Genomic DNA, 16,635 nt, shown 5'->3' on the forward strand with positions numbered 1-16,635 from the left:
TACAGGGAAGGTTAGGGTAGGGGGTATAGTACTATCAAACTTGATCAACCGGCATGGATTGATGGGGGGGGGGCTATGAGTAGACAAGAGGAGAAGAGGTTAGTTTTGAAAAGGGACTGGAATAATGTGAGGGTCTCAGAATAGCGGAGATCTTTGCATCAATATGCTCAAAACGTTTTTTTTGAAAATGTAAAAAAAAATTCTAAAATGATAAATTGTAAAAAATTAAATATAAAATATTTCTAATGTGAACCAAAATATAATACTAAATATTATACAAGTAATTTTTCTTAACGGAATTAACAAAAATGGCATAAAAACACATTATTCTAATACGGGTCCTTTTAGACCCACTTATGGAAGAGTATAGGGTCCAGTCACTTGTGCATCTAAGGGTTAATAATAATTGTAATATTCCAGTTATAATCGACATGAATCAAAGATGTGTTGCTGTATTTTAGTGGTAAAAAATAAATGCATTCACCATCATAATTATTCTATATAATTTACACCAGTGCCTGTAAACCGGAGGAGAACGCTGGCATTTCTCCTCCTACTTGAAATACTACGGAGGGATAGGGTCTGCAAAATTAGTTTATTTTGGGGATTGATTGGATGCTCTGACCGGTCCACTTCCTGCCCGGCGCTATACAACGCCTCTATGCAACGTAGAATCAGGGGTTCCCTAGATTCCACCGGGTCCGTGTTCGTTGCGTTACGGCCGCGTTATGGATAATGTTACGGAACTGCGAGCCCTGAAATGCTCCTGAAACGCGCCCGGGTAGGGTATGACGCCGGAGGAGGTCGTTCCAAAACCGCGGCGCAGCCGTGACGCGACGCAGACGGACCCGCTGGTATCGAGGGGTAGTGGCGCGGCAGGGTTTCGCCGCTGCGAGGCTCCCCCCGTCGACGCTCGCGAAACAGAGGGTCTCATCATATAACTTTGCGTGGGGCCTCATGTTGGCCAGGGACGGCCCTGCGTGGACATGTGTGTTTGGAAAACTTGTGAGCCATAAAAGTTTATTTGGCAAAATTAAGATTTAATAATAACGAGCCATTCATCGGATGGCTGTGGGCTGAAGGTGTTATAGATCAGTTGACACCATTTCAAATACCAAGCAGTGTAAAGGGGGACAGGGGCTCCTGTGTTTGTGTTCTCAACATCACTGTGCGGGCTGCGCGTCATTCCCGTGTTTTGAAGCGCGGTTCAATGCACCTTTACGTCACACTTCTTATTTGTGCAACACATTTTTGGCTGACAACTGACTGCTTTAAGGTTGTTGTTGTTGTTGTTGTTGTTGTTGTTGTTATTATTAGTATTATTATTATAGGTCAAACACAAGGCAGCAGGTGGGGATATTGTTGATGAAGTCTCATAATGGCAGCAGGAATTCCATTATTAATGGGGGCAGCCATTGTTTTAATTGCTGTAACATGCTTTACATTTTATATATCAATTAGGGATACCTTCACAAACTTTATCATTATTTTAAGTTTGATTGTAATATTAAAGATGAACGTCTAAAATGTAATTAGGAATTACTCTTCAATCAATTGCTCTGTGGTGGAATCAACATTTTACTATCTGAATCAAGAGTTTTAAATTCACTAACATTCAGCTGCATTATGATTGGTGGAATTTACGTACATTTATTATGTACAATATTGAGGTGCTGCACACTTTACAATTAACTCCACCTTTACCGGCTGCAACATTAGAACAATGTTCACATGAATGCATCACCAATTAAAATATATTTTAATATGAAGTGAGTCAATTTGCTAAATGTTACTTCTAGTCATTTCATTCAATGTTGTTTTATTTTAAATTGTAGCAGACAATTTTTACTCCATTGTTTTACTACCTTCAATATGGTTAAATATCTGAGAACAATATCTATCACACAGATTATATTACAAGGCAAAATTAGAACTAAATTGACTTTGAAAAAAAAGATGTTAACAGCAGTGAAAGGACACAAGACACTGATTTGAGTTCATCTTCAGCTCAAACTTCCTTATGTCCCCAGACTGCATGAATGCACACGAGCACACATCCATCAATCAGTGAGTTATCCATTGTCTACCTCATCTCCTGTTGAACCTCAATTCTAAAATAAAAAATCCCACCAATCATGTTTCCAGTTGGCGGGACAAGTGACAAGATGACTTCCTGTTGTCATTTAAATTATCAGCTCAACATACACTCACACTTTTATATGCTAGAATATAGTCCTAAAGTATATTGAACCAGTACACTTTATCACACTTGAGGGATTTCACAAAACAAATGGAATAGTTGATCAAATCAATTACTTATGTTCCACTTCAAATCCCTTAATTTATATTTTTCATTGTGGCACTCTAGCTCTTTGAGGATTTTGGCTATGTGCCACTTGGCTGCTGTTTTTTGTTCTTACATTTATGGACATCTAATTCAACTCCAATGACAGTACTTGGAACATGCTTATCATTTTCTAGGAAGATTAACTTCCCATTAAGAGAAATGGACGGTTGGCCACTGGCCCAGGAAATTTAGTGGAACGTTTCCCTAATAATATTGGCACCTTGCCCAGAATGCCTCAAACCCATGTGTTGTTGTAAGGTGCAGAGGTATACATAACATAGATTGTTTAAAGACAAAACTCGCCTTAGAACAGCCCCGGGGTTCAGATACTGCTTGGATGGTCCCATTTCCCAAACTGCCAAACTGCCAGACAGACAATCCAAGCTGAACATTGCATTTCCTTAGTATAGTTAACATGTATTGTTTTCAAGTATCACATTTGTGTCTGCATTTTCCCTAATTTACTGTAATCCTAACAGACACCAGCACTACCTCCTTCAACATGGATGGCTACTACAATTGGACGTCAATATCTGACAACGTCACCTTGCCTTCCTCCAAGCCCTACCCAAGCTACCCCAGCCACAAAAATAACTCAGACTCGCCCGAACCAATGTCCTTCAACGTGGGCACTGCAGTTGTCTACAGCATCGTCTTTATTGTGGGTCTTCTGGGTAATACTCTTGTTATCTATGTGGTGGTTCGCTACACCAAGATGAAGACTATAACCAACATGTACATCCTCAATCTAGCCTTGGCGGATGAACTCTACATCCTGGGAATTCCTTTCCTAGGCACCAGTAGTGTGCTTTCCTACTGGCCTTACGGAGATTTCTTCTGCAAGGTGTACATGACTGCTGATACCATGTGCCAGTTCTCCTCCACCTTTTGCCTGACGGTGATGAGCATCGATCGCTACATGGCTGTGGTTCATCCTGGTCGCAGTGCCAATTGGCGGAAGCCCCAGGTGGCCAAGACTTTAAATGGCATGGTGTGGGTTGTGTCCTTTGTGGTCGTGCTGCCCGTCACGATCTACTCACATGTACAGGAGGAGTTCAACACCTGCAACATTACCTGGCCTGAGCCGCACGAGTTGTGGGCCATTGCCTTCATCCTGTACACATCCATCCTTGGCTTCTTTGGTCCTCTGGTTGTCATCTGCCTCTGCTACCTGCTCATTGTCATCAAGGTAATGAGATAAATAGAACTGGCCTTTGGCTTTCAATGGTCTCTAAATACACACCCCTGCCTCATATTAAGATTAAGTTAAAAAACAACAATATAGTTAATGTTCTAATTTTAAACTAAGGATAACTAAAGCGTAACAAAACTACTTGCTTGTGTTTAGTCCACACTACTACTTGTATAGCTCAAGTAAAAGATCATGCTTGTCTTAAAATAAGTATGTGTTTTACATTGACATTAAAGGTAGGGTAGGTAAGAATGGAGAAACCAGCTCGAGTGCGCTAGAATTTGAAAATACGCAGCCGAAAAAAATCTGCCCCTTCCTTCAGACTTCCTTACAGAGCCCCTCCTCCAACACACAAACGCCCAAATGACCAATGAGGGCACGAGATAAGTTTGTGCACAGATGGAAGGCTGACAGGCAGGTAGGCCATCCAGTTATTTTAGCCGGGCCGGCTAAAATGATTGGTCGTGCTTTTTAAAGCGCCACGGCTTCCACAGATGACATTTTTTAATGTATTTATTGTCAAAGCATTTAATGTATTCATTGCTATCGATGTTAAGAGCATTCCATGAAATATAACAAAAAGTATTTCTGAAAAAAATTACCTACCCCACCTTTAAGGTATGAAGTAAATAAAGTAAACATTGACTCTTGCCCCTGCCCTCCACACTGAATGGACGTCTATAGGCGCGTTCACACCAAGTACTTTTCCCACAAAGGTTCCTGAGAACTCTTTAGTTCTCATGAACTAAGTACAGATCGCGTTCACACCGGAAATTTGTTCCTGGGGGTGGATTAGGCAAATGAAGCCGCTGACGTCACTTCTTCTTCTTCTGCTTTGGGTTTAATGGCAGGCCGCAAACAACTTCACGGCGTATACTGCTGCCCAAAATCCCCGGCCGGAAGTCCCCGGAGTTAGGGACTGGCTTCAGTAGAAGCTGCTGGGACTCCCAGCAGCTTCTACTGAAGCCTTCCGAAACGGCCAGAACGCCGACACCTCCTCATCTCCACCGCTCCCATGTTTTATTTTGTGTTGTCATAAGTTAGTCTCTCTGCGTTTCTGCGCTGGACTAATGCTAATGCTAATAATGCAATGTGAGGATAATAAAATGGCGGCTTCACAAACGTTTTTGGGAGTTTGACGGGGCGTGGTTTGCATTCCGCCCAGCCAATCAGACACAGGATCCTTTTTCTCCCACGACTGGAAAGGGGGTAAAAAAAGTTCTCTAGAACTAATTTAGTTCCTGGGACTTTTTGGTTTGAACGCAACTAAATCGTAGTTCTTAGAAACCTTTGTGGGAAAGTACTTGGTGTGAACGCGCCTTATGGATCATGATTAGAAACATATCTGTAATATATTGTATATCTGTATACAAACGTAATCTGGGGCAAGTTTTGTTTTCCTCAAAAAGTTATCGAGAATGCAATTGTGTTGTATGGCACCCAATTCCTGGAAGATCAGGCTGGAATACACTTTTGAATTTCCCTGTAGCTTCGTCCGTCAAAGTCTCATGAAACCTTCTCAATGTCCCATCTCACTTTCAGGTGAGGTCAGCGGGTGTGCGTGCAGGCCGGACCAGGTGGCGTAGATCAGAGCGGAAGGTGACACGCATGGTGGTGATCATCGTATTGGTGTTCGTACTTTGTTGGCTGCCCTTTTTCACTACCAACATGGTCAACCTGATTCATATCATCCCTGAGAGCAATACCAATGCTGCCATCTACTTCTTCCTGGTCATCCTCACCTATGTTAACTCCTGCGCCAACCCAATCCTCTACGGCTTCCTATCTGACAACTTCAGGCAGAGTTTCAAGAAGGTGCTCTGCAACCAGAAGCCAAACACTGCTGGGAACGCAGGCCAGATGAGAGGTAGACCGACTTCCCCCAAGGAAAACCACAATCCTGTTTCCTCGCGAGAAAATCACACACAGAATGGAAACGTGCAGAGCATTCAGGTATTGTGTAAACCATATTCATGTGATCCATCTAGTTTCTGATTAAAGCCAACATTCCGACCTCATGCCTAATAGATTTTACAACTGGTATACTTAACCATAAAGAGGCCCTTTTATGCCTTTTTGGGGTTTTCCCTTTCCTGTAGTGTGTAATATAGGTTTATGTGTGTGTAAATGGTCTACAAAGGCTAAAATCACAAAGTTCCCCCCCCCCTGCCTGAAACGCCTCACAACGTAACACTCACGCTTCCATTGCACCAACACATTATACTATTATGATATGCTGAGTGCCTATTGTAGTAGAGGCTCAAAATACAAATATGAACCTGAAAATGAGCATAATAGGGCCCCTTTCAAAAGAAGGACCCGGGCAGGCATAATCATTGTGTTTAAAAAATATATAGCCTTGTCATTGTATTGTATTATTTAAAGTCATACTTATAGTAGAAACATGTTTCATAGTTGAATGAAATGTCAATGTTTTTTCATTTTGTCTTTATTGTATTCCTAATCTATGTGTCTGTGGTATGTTTCAGCAGCCTGTCCAAATGCCGGTTAATGAGGACCTTGACAATCACCCTTTTACTACAAAAACAGAGCTGAATGGCCAACAATTGCTTTGAGTTTTCAAGCAAGGTGACCGTGATCTAGTCTGCTACAAAATGGGACGTGGGACTGTTCACTCCCAGACAATTTTTTGATAGGTATTTCCTGTCTTTATTGCTGATACTCCCTATCTGACAGGGACTTTTGTAGAGAAGACCAGAGTGAGCAAATAACCCTCATTACTGATTTGTGTTTGTTCTCTATGTCTTTGAACTGTATTTAGGATAGCTGCAGTGTACAAGGCTATGTAAAGATGCAACATCTCAAAATGAAACAAAACACGTTTCAAAAGCTTTACACTCTCAAACAGCTGTTTTTAGCTTAACTGCATAGAAAAAAATACAGGAGGCATTTTTCTCCAATTTATTTTTCACATTTGATCATATTATAGTAAGAAGCCTTGTTAAATGTACTGCTGGTGCTTTTTGCTATTGATGCAATCACTGTACTGTATACCTGTTATCTTGATGAAAACTGTATAATGTACATTAGCCAGCACTTGAAACACCAGTGTGTGCAGGTGGACAGTTGGGCAGGTAGACGGGCAGGTAGGCCGTCCAATCACTTCTTGCAGGCCAAATGAATTGATTGGACAGGCTTTTTCCAGGCCTGCAAAAACTTCAGTTAACGTTTGTAGTTTTTTTTTTAAATTTATTTATTGATAATTGTTGGAAAGTAGAGAATTTCAACAAAAACAACTATTTGCATATACCCTAGCTTTAACATTCAGGGAAGAATCTTGGAAATATTTGTTTCGTAAACACATTTTGTTTCTTGTAAAACGCAACTATTCCAGCAGAAAGTGGTTGATTGATCCTTTCATCTAACAGTCAACAATAAATGATACAGCTGTACTTCCCCAAATATTAATCTGCTTTTTTAAAAGGAGAATCTCTGATATTTGGTGCTGCGATACATTATGCTGAATTTATCATGTGAGCCATTATAGTACAGATCATTTCACCTTGTTTTTTTGTTTTTTTTACCGGGAGTTACGGTAATATTAAAATTCCGCAGTTGTTCTCTTTCTTACAGTAAACTTGTGCTGCTTTAAGTAGATTGAGCACTGCTCTTTTGGTTAGTTGTAAAGCTTGTTAAAACATTTGTCGTAACCATTACAATTATATTTTTCCTGGCTTGTTAGATAGGGCTTTTTTGTGACATTTTAACATCAATGTAACTAATCTATGAACATTCCTTGAAGTAGCTCAGCAAAGTATTGTACATATACGTCTATCTCTTCTATCTTATATTTCTAAAACAGAATCTGCTGGAGCAGATGTCATGGAGAAGTAAAGTGAGCATTTAGCTCCTGGACTTTGAGCTTTCATATTGTATGCCAACCTTATTGGGAAATTGCTGTGGCAAATGTTAACGTAAGCCAAGCAAAACCATGCTAACAATGTTTGTGGTGTGTTTGAGTTCAGCAAGAAGGACCTGTGGAAAAATGGATACCTTGAAGGATACATTGTTTGTGTCTGAAAAACACTGAATTAAAACCAAAATAAGATTATAGGCCACTTTAGTTGTGGAGTTTTGAGTTCTACATCCTTAAACAAATAAAAGATCTAATGTCAGAAAAATAAAATCAGATGACTTTCAATTTGTGTTAATGGTGGTGGGGTTTTGTTTGTTTGGTTTCCTCCAAATTAAAGCTATAGATATACACTTCACTTTTTCCCGTTTTGAAGTATATTCGATTACAATGTCATGAACACGTTGAAAGACTTACTGGAACTTTCATCCATCTCCATTCTCAAGTTGAATAAATGCATAATAGTATGGGTCTTAAGTAACTACTTTTTAACTTGTTCAGAAGGCACACAAAATAAAAAATAAAACTGAGTAAGTAAGAAGTGATACAACAAAATAGGAAAAGCTGACTATAAAACATTTTTGTAAACATATTTTAGGATGTAACTTGAAATCAACATAATGTGCAAATGTGCAGAAAAAGAAATATTTCAAATTAAAAATTAACTAGAGAACTCTCTTAAACACTGGATAACTAATTGTGGGGAGAGTTGTAAACTCAACAATAACACGTCATCTTTTAAGCTGATATAAAAAACATGTCAGCTAACAATTGGTCATTTACACATCTAGCAGTTAACTTATGCAGGTTGAGATGTAAACAAAAAGTAAGTTTATGCATATCAACCTGTTATATTACAATGGATTTGTACTAAATTACAACACATATTATTGACATTATTTGATTCAGTGAAGCTTATAATACTATCTAGTCTATGTAATGTAACTCATTTCCATCGCTGTACAGCATGGGTTTCCAGTAGCCTTCATCATTTTCTCCCCCTGAGCATTTTCAGAATCATCAGAATACCTTTATTAGTCCCACAGAAGGAACATGTACGTTGTTACAGCAGAAAAAGAGCCAAAGACAGCTTTATGTTACATAATATGTTACATGTATAAAAAAGTATTAATGTAAAAAAAAAGTTAGAATAAAAAATAGAATAAAATAAAAGGTTACACAATTTCCAAAAAGACACCCTGTAACAGTTCTGTGGATTTAGCAGCCAGGTATACAGTATATTGCACACTTATTAACGCCATATATATATATTGCACAAATAGCACATATTGCACATAGTTTGTTGGGATTTCCTCTCTTTGCCGCTGCGCCTTCCACTTGTCTTTATGTCCCCTCCCTCACTAGTGCACTTCTATAACATATACGCAGCCCTTATTCTATGTTTACTGACAACCTGTTTGTGTGGCAGGGTGTGGGGGTAGAAACACACTCTGTGCCTTCTGCAGCTTCTGGTTACCTCTGTGGTTGGGGTAATGCTGCTTTTGTTCCATCGACCTCAATGTCAAGTGAAGGACACGTATTTTTACCAAGCAGAGAAAAGAGCACATTACAACTTGTTTAGTCTTTAAGATGATTCCGAGAAAAACTAGCCATGAGAGGCCGACTTCTTTTCAAAGAACTTAAACAAAGGAAAAACTAGAATAAACAATTAAGGCCTGAGGACTTTCTAAGGTCAATATGCTAGCAAATGCCTCCTGTCGCTCGCAGATAGATAGATATTGTAGTTTTCACAGTTTGTACAGTATTTCAATGTAAACAGGAATTCCAGGGATTTATTGTTTTCTGGGAAGACACAAATCAGACGCCATCAAACTGACCACTAATGGCTTTGGACACACAAGATGTGTTTGTTGACAATTCAGGGAGAGAAGGAAGAAGGTGAGTAACTTGTTTGTTTAAATAAACAACATGTCAGTGCGTGTGGTGAGAGCAGAAAGGAATTCAAGCATTTATTTAAGTGGAGGTGAAAAAGACAGTGGCTGATATTTGAAAAGTAAATGGTAAAAGTTTAATCCTCAAGAGAGTGTACATTATAATTGTGCATCATTGCTGCTTTTTTAAAATTTGTGTTGCATTGCAGCAAAACAAGAAGCCAATCACAGCCCAACCTGAAACTAAGATAGTTTAAAATTTCTAACACAGAGGTAACCAGAAGCTGCAGAAGGCACAGAGTGTGTTTCTACCCCCACTCCATTAAAATGATGGTTCTTCCTGGCCTGATTAAGTTGAACCCTGATGTATTAATTAAAATGGTCATCAAGATAATAGACCATCTATCAGCGCATGGCTATCATAACAAAGTTGCAAGTGAATCCAGATCCCATAGCAGACAAACAATAATCTGATTGTGTTTTCTCCAAATGATCTAATAAAGGAAAATGCTATGAGCAAATGGAGCCATTGCTGAGGACAGGAAGATCTGTAGGATAGCATGATGGAAATACCGGAGATCGGCTGTTTGTTGTTTGTTGCAGCCAGTGGCGGTTCTAGACCAATTTGACTGGGGGGGCCAGGTTGGGGCCAGTTATTTTCTGAGGGGGGCACAATAAATGCAGGACGAAAAAGACAAAGAAAGTATCAAGTCATTGCGCATACACCTAAGAAAACAAAGCAATAAAGTTATTGGTATTTGTTTCATTACACGTTTTCAGTGTTTACTAAAAGAAAATGTATGCAATTTAATTATTTGAACCTGCTTTATTTGGGGCTGGACCTAACCTTCTCTATGGGGGTCCGGGGGCATGCAGCCCCAGGAAGATTTTTTTTGAAATGTTGAAGTTAAATGCATCAATCTGGTGCACTTTGAGCACAAAAATGAATTTATGGATACAGCTCTCAACACTCATGAAAGAGAGCTGTATACTTTCAATAATCAACAAATCTTTAGAATATGATCACAACCAATAACAAACCATTTAAACTAGTTTATTCTTATCTTATGTTACCTAGTTAGCATTCTTTCTTTTTATTTATGCATATTTTACTAATCACTCCCCTTTCAAACTGTTTTTTTTTTTACTGTCCTATACACATTGGAACTATTTCTTTATTTTTTACAACACATCAAATAGATAAAGGTGTGCTCTCTCTAGCTCTCTCTCTCTCTCTCTCTCTCTCTCTCTGTCTCGCTCGCTCACAGAGGCTGTGTGCTCCTCCGTGGCGATGACGGTTTGCGTAAAAAAAAAAATATATATTTGTAAAGTGGGGGCTATTGAGGGCTTGCGAGATACCGGTAGCTCGTGATCAACGTGTTGGAGACCCCTGCTCTAATGGGTCCGACTAGAATGACAAATATCGTTACTTCTGCCTATTCTGTCAGCCAAGAAATCGTTTAATCATAAACTTTTTTTCTTTTTTCAGGGGGGCCACAAGGGGGTCCAAAGTCAGTATTAGGGGGGCACTGGCCGTCCCTGACCCCCCCCCCCCCCCAGAACCGCCCCTGGTTGCAGCAAAGCTCTTCTTCCTAATAGTAACTGTAGGATAGGTAGTCATGTTAGTATCATTGATGATGTCAATAATGTCTGTATTATATCATATTGCAATTAATCGATGTCTCCCCATCATGTATTCCAAAAAATATATGATTTTGTTAAAGTTTTGTCTACCCTTATTTAATTCCAGTGGACACAATAACTTGATTTAAAAGGTTTGACCAGAAGTGTGTTGTGTAGTAGTTGAAACACCTTTTGATGTTCATTGACCTCCAGTGGTCATTGTTAGAAACTGCAATAATAAAGCATTGGTTTAAAAAGGATTATCATACTCATGTGACTACAGTGACAGGTTTGCATGCTTTAATGTTCCAAAAGAAAATGGTCTCATACTGCCTGCTGCAGCACCTCTTTTCACCCTCTCTCTGGAACCAGTGCTCTCTGATTCGCCGGCTACGTAGTGATTGGTCAACCGCTTAGAGATGTCCCACCCCTTAGCCTATCATGTATCATGTGTAGGAGCGCTAGCCAATAGAAATGTGAGTGTTACGTAGTGATATCACTATGTTACAGAAGTAAACAAAGGAGTCCAATGTAGACAGGGGGTTTTAACCTTTGCAAACATACCCAAAAATCTATATATAACACACTTCAGGTAGGGAAACTCCCAAAAAGCATAATAGGGCCCCTTTAACATTAGTTTATATGTATTATATTACCAAAAATGTATGAACAGCAATAGTTCAGCAGATTTTTAAGTGAACATTACAAATAAGAGTATAAAAGTATTGTAATAACTATAAGAATACAAAACGGATACAAAAAGTTGCAATATAAGATGTTATATTTATGGAAGATAATGTTGGCCCTTTAGCTTTGAGAATCCATCCAAACTATGAGCTACAGTCATGTAACTACTGTATGGATTCATTGTGTTTATTATTATTTTAATGTTGTGAGGAGATTTTTTTTATTTATAGCATAGATAAATGAAAATTAATAGTGTTTTGTAGTTAAGTAGTGGTAATATTGCTTTTAAAATGTTGATTATACTAGACTAAACAAATAATCAAAACAGAAATTGGTTTACTTACTAAGGATTCATATGTCTACTCTTTAATGGTGACCACAAATATGCATTTACTTTAAGCCTTATGGTTGAAGATCTGTGATTCGCTTTGGGTTAGTCATTTGGGGCATTTTTTCCCTATGGGGTTTAAGGGGTTATAGATTAAATTAACAATTTAGCCAAGAACCTGGTCTAAATTATGAATCGAAAACTACAGTCAGTCATCTTGTGGTTTGCATGGTCTTATTGAATTATATGTTAATAAAAACACATGTTGAATCTTGTTTGTTGAGCTGAGAAGATGTATATTTTATGCATATTTCTTAAACCCAATGCAGCATGCAGTGCTTTGTATTTACTTTACAACCCACCACCTAGGGGCAGTATTGTATAACTCTGAATCCTCTCACTCTGCTCCGAATATTTCACTTTCCTGAGAGACAAACAGGTAGCCTGGCCAGAGGGAGGTGGTGCTATTGCGCACACGGGCGCTCAACCTGCGCAAACTACAGCATAACTGCATGCATATTCTCCGATCAGTTGTTATGGATAAATGTGGAGGGAGAGGTGAGGCCCTGCTGATCATTTCGACTCCAACACGTCTGCAGTCACATCAATGATGCTCTCCTGGAGGCTCTGAAGTCTGTGCGCGCTGCAGCGGATCAGTTTTGGAGTCGCCAGCAGTGCGCCTCAGCTGGACACAGGACACACGATCTGGAGGACTGGCTTCATCGTTTTATTGAAGTTTGATGCCTGTTTTTTTGGTATTTTTATCCCTGGGATTTCTTCTTGTGAAGTGCATTTGGAGCTTCTTGTATTGAGTGTTTTTATTACATGGAAAGCGTGCGTATCGTGCAGATATGTTTTCGCTCAGTGGAAGTTAGCCCTGCAACAGCTCTCCTAACTCTTCTCTTTGCATCTTATTTATAATACTTTAACTAAAAACTGCACGAGGCTTTAAAAACGTCAGTGGAAAAATGGCCAGCGAACGGAAACCACGGCTTTGTGTCATGGCAAAATCGGAGAACGGGTATGGATTTCACTTGCATGGCGAGAAAGGGAAGAGCGGACAGTACATCCGCAAAGTGGAGGCTGGGTCCCCCGCAGAAGCGACCGGGCTGCGCGCGGGGGACCGGGTGGTGTCGGTGAATGGGGTGAACGTGGAGAAAGAGACACATCACCAGGCAAGTAGATGTGCATGTGGCTTTACCTCATGTTACAGGAGGAATGTTACTCCACACACCGGCTTTCCATGCATTACCCTCCTCCTATTGTAATACATAACTTTTCTTTTAGCTTCTAATTATACCTGACAGTTTTCTTTACTAGAAACATGTGACTAACCTGCACCATCTCTTTGTTTGGAAGCAGGTATGCACTGTCAAAGGACTTAGAGCTGAGAGACTGTTTTCGCAATGGTTGTCAGAAAGAGACAGCAGCCTCAGATAATCATTTTCCCAGGCTCGCAGAGGAACATTAGGTTTATCTGTAACCTTGTTACAACAGAGATAAAAACAAACTGTTGACTGTTGTGTTTGAAGCTCTCAGAACATTTCTGCATCCCTGGTGCTTTAAATGTAGGCTTTGCACAAAGAATTGCAAAGTTGCTTGTTTTGTCATCTAATGATGTTTGCCCACATTCAAGGGTTGGAGAGCCCAGTATCTCCATCAATGACACGAAGGATTGATTCAGAGCAAATGTTTGCACTAAATTAATAAGACGGTCTTTTCTTAAACATCAAGACAAAGATAAAGTACAAAATATTGGCAAAAGGATTGATTCAGAGCAAATGTTTGCACTAAATTAATAAGACGGTCTTTTCTTAAACATCAAGACAAAGATAAAGTACAAAATATTGGCAAAATCATCAAATTGTTTGCTTTATTCCTGAAATATTACGATCAGTTGCCATCTTATGGTTCATAGTGTCTGATATTTTGGTCAATGTTTACATATGTCTATCACCACTGTGATAGGCACTGTACACCCACATGTCTGAGAACAGTGTGAATGTGTTAAATCATTTCAAAAGATGTCTTTGCGCTGACTGGATGCCTCTAACGGAGCTGGTTAACCAAATATTATTTGATGCGATTGGGTTATTTTCCTATAGCTGCAGTCTGTAGTGTTTCACTGCTGCCAAGCTGTGGAGTTAATCCTTCTTTTAAGAAACAAAATGAGCAGTGAACAACCCTCCTCTCCCGTCCCTCAGGTGGTACAGCGGATCAAAGCGGTGGAAAGTGAGACCAGGTTGCTGGTGGTGGACCAAGAGACACATGAAAGTCTGCGCAGCCTCCGCCTCACACCCACAGAAGAGATGGCCATCGTCAGGGTTTCACCTCCGTCCTCCTCCTCTCCCCCAGCCTCCCCCTCACCACCCTCATCCTCGGTCCCATCCTCCCCAAGCAAGAAGCGGGAGAACGGCTCGGTGTCCAAGCAGCCGGTCACTCCGAGCAGCCAGGTGCAGAAGCCCACCAGGAGGTCGCTTTCCAAGGCTGCGAAGAAGGTAAGCTGGCCTGACAGGAGAGAACAGTAAAAACAGTCTAATTTAGTTATCTTTTATACTTGTGTTACTCTTTTAATGGTGTTTGGTTTCTAAGGGGGGACATACAGGTGGAGTATTGATCAACAGTTGTAATATGTATAGATCTCCCTTTTTTCCAAATATGTATCTTGTTATTCCGTATATAGCTGCAAACCTCCTGGTTGGTCGCAAGAAACCAAAGGATGTTTTCCGGCTCAAACTTGTATCTGTCAGAACAGAATATGACCTGACCAGTTGTTACAATCCTTTTATAACAGATAGTGTATGTTATTTTCATGATTATTTGATCAAACAACTGTGAAGTGCCTAACAATATTTATTTATGAAAAAAGCCCATCACAACTTCCCTAAGCCCCAGTTGACGTATTTAAATGAATTGCTTTGTCTGATCCTCAGTCCAAAACCCCAGGACAAAGGAAATCGGCAGATTTTTACATTTACAGTTTTTCAACTAGTGATTTTTACAGTTTGGAAAATATACTGATTAGCTTTCTTGCAGAGAGTTGGATAAGAAGATCAACAGCACACTTACATTATGTGCGCAGTGAATTTGAAGCTATATCAACAGACGATTAGCCTAGCTTAGCATAGGGGACTGGAAATGGAGAGAAACAGCTTGACGGACTCTGGCAAAAAGATGAACAAAATCAGCTTATGAGCATCTATAATGCTAAAAAAAAATGAAAAGATCTTCAACCAAGCAAAACTTACTGTGTAGCCATGTTCAGTCTTGATTCAAGCTAACGCTGCTGCCTGTAACTGCACACTTATCTTCTCATGTAACGCATAGAAGAAAAAGAGCAAGAGTATTCCCCAAATTCTCTAACTATTTTCTTATTATGTGAGCTTTTTTTTTAGTTAACATCAAGTCAATGATATTCTATGTGTAGAGAACATAAGGCCTTGTCATTCAGCCTAAAAAACACAAGTCTTTTTCAGACACTCAAACAAAGCATTCTTGGAGTATGTCAACCTCCAAACACAAGAGTTAAAAATACTGAACCCATCAGCGAACAGATTGCAGATAAGTGAGTCATCCCTGAACAGATTCTCCTCACCCCGGACTTGTTCTCTTGCTGCTTTGCCAGTTTCAGATTTGATAAGTATATGTTATGCAAGTTTCCATCCTGTTCTGCAGCCTTCCTTGCATGTTTAGGGTATGTCTGATAATGAATGTGTGGGTCCTGAGGGAGGAACATGGCAGCTGAATTCGCTCCAGATGTTGAGTTAGGTCACAGAGGGCAAGGAAAGGTCAGAGGGGGTGACCCTTCAGATGTTAAGAATCTGGAAACGGACAACGCAGTGGCTCTAGGAAATGCACAGAAATAGTTATGATTTATGAATGAAGAAAGATGTTTGGGAGATTTTCTAAAAGCCTTTTGTTTTAGATTAGAAAGATCAGATTTAGATTAGACAAAAAAAGCACTTCACAAGTCTCACGACATAAAATGAATTGAGGCTTGAGTGAAACCATTGCTACATTTCCAGTTCATCTTTATGACCTCTCTTCTTTTCTAATGTTACATTGTTTTGTTTCCTTTTGGCATTTCATTTTGTATTGAGGTAATCCAAATATAAAGAGAAGTAATGAGGTTACATTAGTTTTAAAGTGTGATTCTAAGATTAGGTTTTTTTTTTTTAACCCTCTTAACCCTGTAGATATTGATAATATTGTGAAATGATATTCAAGCAGGAATTTTACTTTACAGGACATTCACATCTTCCTGTGTTTGTTTTCATAACTCCTTGTCACAGTTGGTTGGATATTTCTCAATAGTCATTTGATACACTTTTTTTTTCTAAATCAGATTCACTGTTTGGTTATTCCATGTTAAATTGGAAAACAGGATGTGTTTCCGTTCGCTCTGTCTCTCCTGGAACACAAAGATCTGATGGGCTTTGGTTTCACATGGCCTCTATCAGCGGGACGAGGCTGCTCCACTTCTGCTTTTTGCATTTACACAAACATGTGTTTTAACTTAGGCTTACCCTGCCCATATGTGAGCAGCACTCAGGCACTACTTCTACAAATGCACTGCAGCATCAGGGCCAATCAGTCCAATCTTAAATGTGTGTGTGTGTGTGTGTGTGTGTGTGTGTGTGTGTGTGTGTGTGTGTGTGTGTCGACAACGTGCGTGCGGTGCGTGCGTGCGTG

At 39.7% G+C, this 16,635-nt stretch overlaps 1 protein-coding gene and 1 pseudogene across 1 annotated transcript in view; both read left to right on the forward strand.

Moving 5' to 3' along the window:
- Positions 1-7,667, forward strand: part of LOC104943846 (somatostatin receptor type 5-like) — an 8,711-nt gene extending 1,044 nt beyond the window's left edge. Inside the window, exons 2-4 of the mRNA XM_010769310.1 lie at positions 2,827-3,536; positions 5,082-5,492; positions 6,032-7,667. Of these exons, the coding sequence (XP_010767612.1) occupies positions 2,850-3,536; positions 5,082-5,492; positions 6,032-6,115 (1,182 nt within the window). The 5' untranslated portion in view covers positions 2,827-2,849 and the 3' untranslated portion in view covers positions 6,116-7,667. The remainder of the gene's footprint in view (positions 1-2,826; positions 3,537-5,081; positions 5,493-6,031) is intronic.
- Positions 7,668-12,400: 4,733 nt separating this feature from the next.
- Positions 12,401-14,471, forward strand: LOC104943847 (Na(+)/H(+) exchange regulatory cofactor NHE-RF2 pseudogene; annotated as a pseudogene).
- Positions 14,472-16,635: the final 2,164 nt, after the last annotated feature.

Source organism: Notothenia coriiceps, unplaced genomic scaffold (assembly GCF_000735185.1).
Source record: "Notothenia coriiceps isolate Sejong01 unplaced genomic scaffold, NC01 NC01_scaffold00006931, whole genome shotgun sequence".
Lineage (NCBI taxonomy): Eukaryota > Metazoa > Chordata > Actinopteri > Perciformes > Nototheniidae > Notothenia > Notothenia coriiceps.